The sequence below is a fragment of the Filicampus tigris genome, chromosome 9 (assembly GCF_054856515.1).
Source record: "Filicampus tigris isolate MCC_2025a chromosome 9, RoL_Ftig_1.0, whole genome shotgun sequence".
Taxonomy (NCBI): domain Eukaryota; kingdom Metazoa; phylum Chordata; class Actinopteri; order Syngnathiformes; family Syngnathidae; genus Filicampus; species Filicampus tigris.
In genome coordinates this window covers 6167512-6177400 of record NC_141225.1, presented here as the reverse complement: position 1 = coordinate 6177400, position 9889 = coordinate 6167512, and the positions used below count along the sequence as shown (strand labels likewise).

The window sequence follows — 9889 nt, the reverse complement described above, 5'->3', positions numbered from 1 at the left end:
CACTTAAGCATCTAATGGACCCTCTCACCAACAAAGGAGAACGCTTGGTTGAATGAGGTGTTTGTCCTTGACCTGGTCTGGGTGTATTTTCATTGACGTTGAACAGCTGCATGTCGAGGCAATAGGAACCCACAGCCATGTCATCGCAACTGTCTCACAGCAAAGATCATCCACGCGTTAGGAAGTCGCCTTCTGACTCTTCTTCTTCATCTTCGTCGTCACCGGCCAACGAGAGCCTGAGGGTGAGCTGTGAGCTTCTTTTTTATTGCTAACGGAGGAATTTGATTCATTCAATAAATGTGTCACATTTTCTTAACACTCTGTGTTATTGGTATTAAAATCCTGAATACCCTCTTTGTTGGCAACATGGATTTAATCTCCTGCCACGTTTCACATTGAGCCAGGGCACATTTTATTCATACGTTGAAAAAATCTCAAAAAGTATACATATACTGTACACTGAAATAATGATGATGCCTTGGTCTCAATTAATTTACTTAGTGTCAAATATGGGCCTGTTTAGTTCAACACAACGATAATATTACGTTGTTTGGATTGCAACAGGTGATACACAGGTTACACGTAATTGTATCTTCCGCCATCTTGTGAAAGAGCATTTAATTGTTCTGCCTGTCACTATACGGCGCTGGTATGGATAGTTGAACAAAGATTTTTTTAAAAAACGTTTTGTTGTACATAAATAATATTTTTTGTATTGATCATTTCCCATGGTTCATGACCTGAGTGGTTGGTATCACTGTTTTAAAAAGCAACAAACCATGTTTGCTAAGTCATTAAAACCATATGATTTCTCCCAGCCAATCAAAGAAAGGCATTTGTAATCATATAAAACTTATTGAATACACTCCAAACCTGGAACTAAAGCGGACATCTTTACACAGAGTGTTTCTGCACATGACATGATGAACTAGCCTAGATGATGACCCAGAGCCATTTTCAAGCAAAATCCCAAATCCTACATGGAAGCACAATCCCGTCGAGGCAAATACTTGATACTCAATTGTATTACTCAGATTGGACTGAGCAGCCAGACCCTAGCATTGTATGTTTCATTTCTTATTCTATGGTTATCGTCACATGTCATCAATAGTTGTCCTCTGTGGTGTCATCAAAAACAAGAAACAAAAAAAAAGTAACTTCAGATCAGGGTAGGTGCGGGCAAAGTTTTGTGCTCATGTTTTTAAATGCACAGATAGGCCAAGTCATTCATTAGGTAATAAAATATATCTGAATATTTAAATTTTACTTCACATTTAATTCATTTGTTATTTATTATCGGTATCTATTTTTAATGTCAAATATATGTTATATTGTATACTTTATACTCAAATAAATTAATGAACTACTCATTTAATGAGATAAATTAATAAATATATACGCGTTTCATTTAAGAATTTCTTGGACAAAATAACATCTACATTAATGGAATAAATATTACAGGACTTGACGCAAATGATTGATCTAAGCTGCATTCTCACAACATTTGATGACATCACACATTCGAGTAATTCGAACGCCTACATTTTGTTTGATTTTACAATTGGAAATCTTGTCTTGAACTTAGAAATGTGAATAGAGAGACTAAGTCAGAAAGTGAAAGAGGACGGAGCGAGTGAGAAAGGCAGGATGACAGTAGAGACAAGAGAAGCGCTTGGATCCGCTTGTGGGAACTCAGTCGCCGTATTTATGGATGTTTATCTCTCCCGCTCGTCCTGTGGGAAAGTCACATTTTCCACTGGGGGATAACCGGTCAGAAGTCAAGTCGTCGCAATGGGATGTAGCGAGGACGGATCACGTCACGAAGGCTCTTCTCAATCAGTCTGTTTATATGTGATATCCCTTTAATTTAAACCAGAGGCTCCTCCGAGTGCATCTGCTGTCTGCTGAAGCACCAGAAGTCTTGTAAATGTCCAGGGGAAGATCTATGAGTGTTTACACACCCTGGTTTGTATCTTTATGAGCAGTTTTGTTTTGTCCATGCAAGTTTCCATTTCCACATGAAACTGCCAACTGTCAAAAGTGAAGTATAGGCTACAGATTTTTCATGCAGCCATCCATCCACCTTGCCGCATGCTTGATTACAACAAAATGAAAATAAATCATATTTAACAGCTCGGGGTGCGGCACAGTGGACGACTGGTTAGGACGTCCGCCTCACAGTGCAGAGGTCGTGGGTTCGATCCCGGGCCCCGGTCTCCCTGTGTGGAGTTTGCATGTTCTCCCCGTGCCTGCGTGGGTTTTCTCTGGGTACTCCGGTTTCCTCCCACATTCCAAAAACATGCATGGTAAATTGATTGGACACTCAAAATTGCCCCTAGGTGTGATTGTGAGTGCGGTTGTTTGTTTGTGTCTATGTGCCCTGCGATTGGCTGGCAACCAATTCGGGGTGTCCCCCGCCTACTGCCCGAAGACAGCTGGGATAGGCTCCAGCACGCCCGCGACCCTTGTGAGGAAAAGCGGTATCGATAATGGAGGATGGATAACAGCTCGCGCAGCATGGTGGACTAGCAGCACGTCTGCCTCACAGTTCTGAGGTTCTGGGTTCAAATTTCATCTGCAGCCTTCCATTGTGGAGTTTGCATGTTCTCCCTCTTATTTGGGATTTCATTTGTTTAAAACGAGCAGTGTTCTCTCTATGGAGTTTTCTAGGGTCTATTGTGGAAAACAATGTGAGGGTCAGGGTTCTTCTATTGGGTAATAGGAGTTTTTGTATATGGTCTAGTTGGCGTTAAGGGTTTCTAGGCGATGCTGTCGGCCATCTTGTGTTGGGTTTAATGGGAAATCCACAGGGTTCTTCGCCTAGTGACACCAACCAACCAAGGTGAAGTTTATTCTTGATGCTTTCTGTGGGGATACTAAGAACTTCTGTTTATTAGGCTTCCAAATGGTACAAAGGTCATATATATTGTCACATATATTGGTGGTAGATGGCCTTCCTGACAAGGAGCATAATTTATGCTGCCCCCAATTCCCCATGACATTGGATAAACATCTCTCAGCTGCAGGATGGTTGTTAAGCTGTGCGGCTGTCCACTCTGTAACTTATTTAATTTTATGGTTTTCATTGCACTTTATTGAGTCTTTTATGGCAAAAATGTCAATGCTTAGTCTCATCAAGTATTTAATAGTAACATTCGACGGCCCTTGTAGGCAGGGCCTTTGGTGTACGTCACACGCTCACTCCAGAACGTACTTAAATCTTATTTCAAGGGGCTCTAGTAATAAATCCAACTGTGAAGGCCACTATTGCAGCTATGGCCTTTTTTGGGTGTGTTTACTTTAAGTTTATTTCAGGGTTTGTTGACTCTAGGCCGAGTTCACTGAGCTCGGAATTTTCAAAGCTGTGCATGGAAGAAAAAAAGTCTCCTGTGGTGACGCAAACGCAAGTTTATATGATGGATGTTTTACTAGTAGAGTAATAGTGTCTCTCTCTCACTCTCTCTCTCTAATCATGCAATCATGATCAAAACATGTAACCGAATTCATGCATTGATAGACAGATACTCATTAGTATAATATAGCTTTACATTGCCTGCAATATGTTTTTTTTGGGTTTTTTTTCTCGATCAAGTGACAGCTTGTCACCACTTCTGGGGACACGTTACAAATTAAGAGAGTGTCGAAAAATTCATTAAAAATTAAAGATGAGACCAGTAAAAAAAATTTTTTAAATCCAGACAGATATGGTGCAACGCCTTTGCTCTGTACACACCATACCCAAATGTTCCTTTTATCCAAGCAGCATTTTAAATCACAAACATGAGGGTAAATCAAAACAAAAACAACATCCTGACAGAGATGACACTATTTTTAAAGGCACATTCAAGCATGAAAACATGATCAAAACATGACAAAACTACAAATAAAAAGCATCATGACAGAGCAGGCACACCTCCCTACCCATGTGCACCATTCAAAGAATTATGCATTTTTAAAGGTATCTTGTTTAATCAATAAAATATGATGAAAACATGTGACAAAGCTACCAAAAAAACATACCAACAGACATGGCGCACCCTCTCTTCCTCATACATCATTTAAATAAATGTTATAAAATAAATCGCTCTTGCATGTCGTTACGCTTGCCCCTGATGTAAATCATGTTGTAAAAAGATAATACAAGCAAATGTTTAACACCTTTCTCCTCTATTTCAGCATGAGCGACTATCAAGGTAGGATTTTGTGGTTGGAACTCGTGCCAAAATCAAGTGAAACAAACTGCCTTGATGTCCTATTGGCTATTCTCTTCTGTTTTTCAGACTGAACTCATCTGGTGTGTCGGACGCCTCCAACGACATGACAAAAAACCACGCTGAGTCGTACTTCTCCAGACGGGAGAACAGATTGTCGGCAAGAAAAAAGGCTGAAGAGGAGATAGCGCGTAATGATTACAAAAAGGCACGTGACACTTTTTTATAGTTTATTTTTAAGCGAATATATATGTTGCATGCACCGCATGTACAGATCCGAAACACTAACTGACAAGTTTTTCTTGGGGATGAAGTGCTTCATGAGTAAAAAAAAAATCAATAGAGCTTTGTTTTTTGTTTTTTTTATCCTGCAACTTTTTTTTTTTTACGATTTGCACATTTTTAACAGAGTAATATCAGTAGCCTTTCATTAAGACACCTGGCATCTTTTAAAATGTGGTAATAAATTCAACAATGCACATTTTGCAGATGTATGAAAAAGCACTGGCCACCAATCAGAGGCTGAAGTCTAGACTGGAAACCAGTAAACAGGAATTGGTTGTGATCCAGGAGCAGCTGCAGAGAGCTCAGGTAACCTCCACATCGCTGCAATCGGTGTATAATTCCTCGGACATACAGTGCTGTAAACTCTGCATCTAAACACCTCAATAATTTTTATTTTTTTCTTGCAGCAGAAGGAGAGAAAGAATGAACTAGGTTCCAACATGCTTGAATCAGAGAAAAAGGTAGCAGACGTTATGTGAACGCTACAGAAGTTGTGATGTGAATCCGTCTTGGAAATGTTGTCTTTAATATTACCCTTCAGACAAATAAAGCACCCTCACTTTATTTTATTTTAGGGGTCACTTAAACAACCGTCCAAACAAAATACTAAGAATTTCAGCCTCTGCCACAAGTTTTACTGAACAAAGCACTAATGCCAGATATTGAACTGGAAGTCGGCCATATTGGTTTGAAAGAGCCGTTTTGGATGAATTTGATGATCTCCTATAAGGTAATTTGTTCAAATTCAAAGAGGCACAATAAGAAGCAGAAATACTACGTATGTGGCTATGCTAAACTGCAAAGCTTTTTCACCTGTGCCTTCTAATTTGGACTGAGCACAGCGTCAAAGTGTGATGTTCAGTTTAAGGATTCTCAAAGAAAAAGGGATTTTCTTTTCCATTTACCACTGTGTGATTTGAAAGAGTGTAAAGTGTATTTATCTGGTCATAGGACAGTTGGAGTCTCAGGAAGAAGATATCGGATATGGAAGAAGAAGTGAAGGTACATTATACGTCATAACGTTACTTCGTCCAGCGTTTTCCAAAATATGACAACTGACATAAGGATGATCTCTTTAATTAAAAATGGCTGCTCATTTTGGGCTATATGAAGTAATTGTGTAATTTCTTGCGAAACCCCTGTTTCTCTTCTGTTCTGTTCTTGTCGTCAATCGCGTTGTCATTCGTCTGACACGGCTTGTCGCTATTGTGTTCCTCGTGGCGCTGTGGCGCAAAAGCCCTCGGGGTCCCGGCGACTGTCTACCGAACAATAACTTCGGTGTTCTTCCATGAATGAGACCTCGATACAAACATAGCAGCTCTGGTCAGAAAATAGGCCCGTAAAACAAAGTGGCACTGTGGGGTTTCGAGGAATTCTATGTCGTCATGAGTCAATGTCTGCATTTTTTTCAAAAGAACTAAAATAGAAACAATGAGAAGACATTCTTAAATATTTGAGCTTTGAATCTGTATGATTGCAACCGACTTATAACATGTACAGTACATCCTCATAACACTGGACTTGAAATAAAAGGCCGTAACATACAGAACACTGAAAAACCTGTAAAGGGGAACTCTGCATATGTTCTTTATCTGCTGCTGCTTACTTAAATCTACAAAGAATTTATTCGAGAATAAAACATCACACATTTATATCATTTCATGTTCAAAGTCGCTAGAGTCTATCAGTCCATCCTGCCCACCTCGTTTATTGACAAAAGCAGACAGAGTTGGTAAATACAATGGTACCCCGAATCACGAACAACCATTTTTACGAACAATTCTAGTTACACACAAAATGTTCTCAATGAATTGTGAATTTTCTCAATTAGCACTCAGATTGGCTACTAAAGATAGCATAAAAAGCATAAAATAGCATCAGGAGGAGGGGGAGGAAGTGGAAACATTGTTAGCAATTTGGATAAATGAGAAAGAACCCTCTGTGATAGCGTGAGTGAGTCCATCACTGTGAGAATAGGAAGATGCTGTATGTGGACCTGCTCCCCAAAAGGCCAAGTCCAAGTGGTGTTGAGGATTTTAAAGCCAGCCGTGGTCGGTTTGAGAAATTTTGGAGGAGAAGTGGAATTCACAGTGTTGTTAGACAACGGGCAGCTGCAAGTTCTAATAATCAGGCTGCAGTAGAATTTATTGCAGAGTTTGCAATGTTTAGGGAAAGTGAAAACCCCAAATTAGAAAATATACTAAAGAAAAATCATCTGAATAAGATTTATGTTTTTTTGGAATGAGACACTTTTTCATTAGAGGAAGTGTTGTCCTTTTCCTCTCCTCCCTTCAAGTTAAAGTGCAATAAGCCCACACTGGTATGTTAGTTTAGTGTGTTATTTCGTCAAAAGTATGTTTTCACTTTAATTTTATCGATTTATTTTTTCATTGTACTGTATTTATTTTCAACTACACGCCGATTTAAATCAGGGCAAATATAACAACTTGTGGTCTGGAAAGGATTAACTTCATTCATTTCAATGGGAAAAGTTCCCTCGATTTACAAATGTAAATACCGTTTTTGCAAAAAGTGTTGCTGCATTCTTTCCTGCTCAGGTCAAAGCGGAACTTCACACAGAAAACCAAAGACTGAAGGATGAAAACGGAGCGTTGATCCGCGTCATCACCAAATTATCCAAGTGATTTAATCCAAGATGTACGGAGGAGGGATTACATGATCTCTGCTACTTATTTTGTCTCATGAAAACAACACAGGTGATCCCTCTGTTCCTTTTTTTTTTTTGTCAGTTGGGTAAATCCCGATTCACATGCAAAGACACGACCCACATGGCATTATTCATCATTCCAGACCATAAACTCAAATGAAATTCCAAGCCATATATAGCTTAGTTCATCACCATGGAAACTGTGACCAATGTAGTTCATGCAATAAATATGGCTGTGATGCTTTAACTTAAACTGTGATGTCACAATTCCCCTCCAAATCTGCAATTTAAACCAAATACAAGTCTCCTCCATAAGTATTGGAATGGCAAGGTCAATTCATTTGTTTTTGTTGTTTACTGAATACATTTGGGTTTCAGAACAAAAGACGAACAGGAGAAAAAAAGATCAGAATTCCAAGTTTTGTTTCAAGGTATTTATATCTTGAAGTGTTGAATAATTCAGCACAGGCCACCCACTTTTCACCCACAAAGAAGTACATAAATGGGCCACAAAAACTTGTGGATAAAGTTTTATGGACTGATTAGACAATATTGACCACTACCAATGTGATGGAAAATCCAAAGGATGAGGAAAGAAAGGATCAGTTTATAATCCAAAACACACAAACTCATCTGTTAATCAAGGTGGAAGTAATGTCATTGCTAGGGCTTGCATAGTTGCTTCTTCTCATTAGTCTTCATTGACAATCTAACTCAAGATGGTAGAAGCACAATGAATTCTGAAGTCTACAAAACCATTTTGTCTCACAATTTACAGAAAAATGCATCCAAACTAACTGCATTAAGCCTGCATCCGACCCATTGATTTCACCAGACTCTTCATTTGAAATGCTTTTCCAGGCCTTTCATGCCGCCTCTTTCAGTTCTCGTCTGTTTTTGGGGGGGTTCTCTCTTCTGTCACATCTTCAGGAGTTAAAATGCATGCTGTATTGGGTTAAGGTCTCTCTGGTAGTTCTTGTTTGCTTAGCAGAAAATGCAGTTTTAAAAAAATGAATCCCAAAGCCAAGACCAAACACTCTCATGTTTAAGCAATCAATCTAAAAGGCAACAACTGAGCAACTAGAAACACTCATCAGTCACATGTTTCAATACTTTTGCTCACGTGAAACGTAGTTGGCTTCAATCAAAAGGTGCTCTGTCCTGAGTTCCTTTACCCATCTAGATCTAAGTACCATGGAATAAAAGCAGAACTTCTGAACCATATTAACAGTTTGAGCTGAAACACAAATGTATTTAGTATAGTTGTACAACAAAAACAAAGGAATTTACCTTGCCATTCCAATAAGTATGGAGGGGACTGTACAGGTGGCGAAGAAATGACATTGTTTCTCACACACAGCGCAAGCAGACTTACTGTACTGTATGTATTATGTAGTTAATTTGAGTATTTTCATGTTGCTGCATTACTATTATTATTACTATAATTAAGTCCAATGTGATTGCACTGGGGCGGCACGGTGCTCGACTGGTTATCACGTCCGCCTCGCAGTTCAGAGGTCGTGGGTTCGATCCCGGCTGCGGCCTCCCTGTGTGGAGTTTGCATGCTCTCCCCGTGCCTGCGTGGGTTTTCTCCGGGTCCTCCGGTTTCCTCCCACATTCCAAAAACATGCATGGTAAGTTGATTGGACACTCCAAATTGCCCCTAGGTGTGATTGTGAGTGCGGATGTTTGTTTGACTCTGTGTGCCTTGCGATTGGCTGGCAACCAATTCAGGGTGTCCCTTGCCCACTGGCCGAAGACAGCTGGGATAGGCTCCAGCACGCCCGCGACCCTTGTGAGGACAAGCGGTATGGATAATGGATGGATGGTGATTGCACTGTTCTTACCTTATATGTATACTGTTGTATGATCTCATGGTGCCACCCAGTGACCAAAAATGGAAAGGCATCTTTCATTCCATACTTCTGCTATACTGTAAAATTCAAGTTACAGTATTGTTTATTTTTATTTTCTTGATTGTTTGAATAATAAAAGGTCTAAAAACAAACCTTGCAATGCCCTGGTTATTGTTTAATTAAGTCAATTAATCCTATGCCGTCACCATCATAAAGTCAACAGAACAAAATACAACAACAAAATGCAACTCAAGTGCTTCACATGAATTACCCCGGCCCCAACCCCTGACGCACATACATGCACACACCCAAACACATGCACACACACCCACGTGCATACACACACACGCAGCACTGACCTATGGACCTGAGGCAGGGTACAGAGCATGCAGGTGAGAAAACACCAACACACGTCTGCACCAGAACAAGATCGCAGGCCATCAGCATTCAGTCCCCAGAACATCAAATCTTTCGTAACTATGCAGGAAATGGTTGAAGTGACAATTGAACACCCTTAATTGTAATAAATGGGGACAGCATGGCTCAGTGGTAGAGTGGCCGTTTCCCAAACAGGAGGTTGTGGGTTCGATCCCCGTCCATTGTGACCATGTCGAAGTATCCTTGAGCAAGATACTGAACCTCCCGTTGCTTCTGATGCTACATCATCAGTCGGTGAATGTGAACTCAGTGTGAAGCGCTTTGAGGGCTTTAATAGGTGGAAAAGCACTATACAAGTGACAGCCATTGACCATTAAATGGAACACAGAACTAAATTCAAGTAACTACTCACCCTTGGAAGACATCCACACATTGGAGAGTAATTACTAGTAGTTTCTTTGGTCATTTTCACACTAGTCATTATGAGTTAG

The 9889-nt window shown here is 40.0% G+C and overlaps 1 protein-coding gene across 4 annotated transcripts; it reads left to right on the top strand.

Moving 5' to 3' along the window:
* On the top strand, positions 1–9172 carry LOC147141747 (protein phosphatase 1 regulatory subunit 12B-like). Of its 4 annotated transcripts, none has more exons than XM_086040792.1 (7): positions 1–242; positions 4177–4193; positions 4281–4419; positions 4701–4802; positions 4907–4957; positions 5448–5498; positions 7055–9172. In XM_086040792.1, exons 1-7 carry the CDS (start codon positions 138–140, stop codon positions 7139–7141), a joined length of 552 nt encoding a protein of 183 aa, XP_085896918.1. In that variant the 5' UTR covers positions 1–137; the 3' UTR covers positions 7142–9172. The 4 variants fall into 4 exon arrangements, with proteins under 4 accessions (XP_085896918.1, XP_085896920.1, XP_085896917.1 ...); XM_086040794.1 differs by having other exon boundaries at positions 4904–4957; positions 5453–5498; XM_086040791.1 differs by having other exon boundaries at positions 4904–4957.
* Positions 9173–9889: the final 717 nt, after the last annotated feature.

Bases quoted from the DNA above. Each gene is read 5' to 3' on its own strand.
- LOC147141747 (XM_086040791.1), top strand. From the start codon at position 138: ATGTCATCGCAACTGTCTCACAGCAAAGATCATCCACGCGTTAGGAAG. The intron at 4,420-4,700 runs GCACGTGACACT...CACATTTTGCAG, and splicing joins CGCGTAATGATTACAAAAAG to ATGTATGAAAAAGCACTGGC. The intron at 5,499-7,054 runs GTACATTATACG...TTTCCTGCTCAG, and splicing joins ATATGGAAGAAGAAGTGAAG to GTCAAAGCGGAACTTCACAC.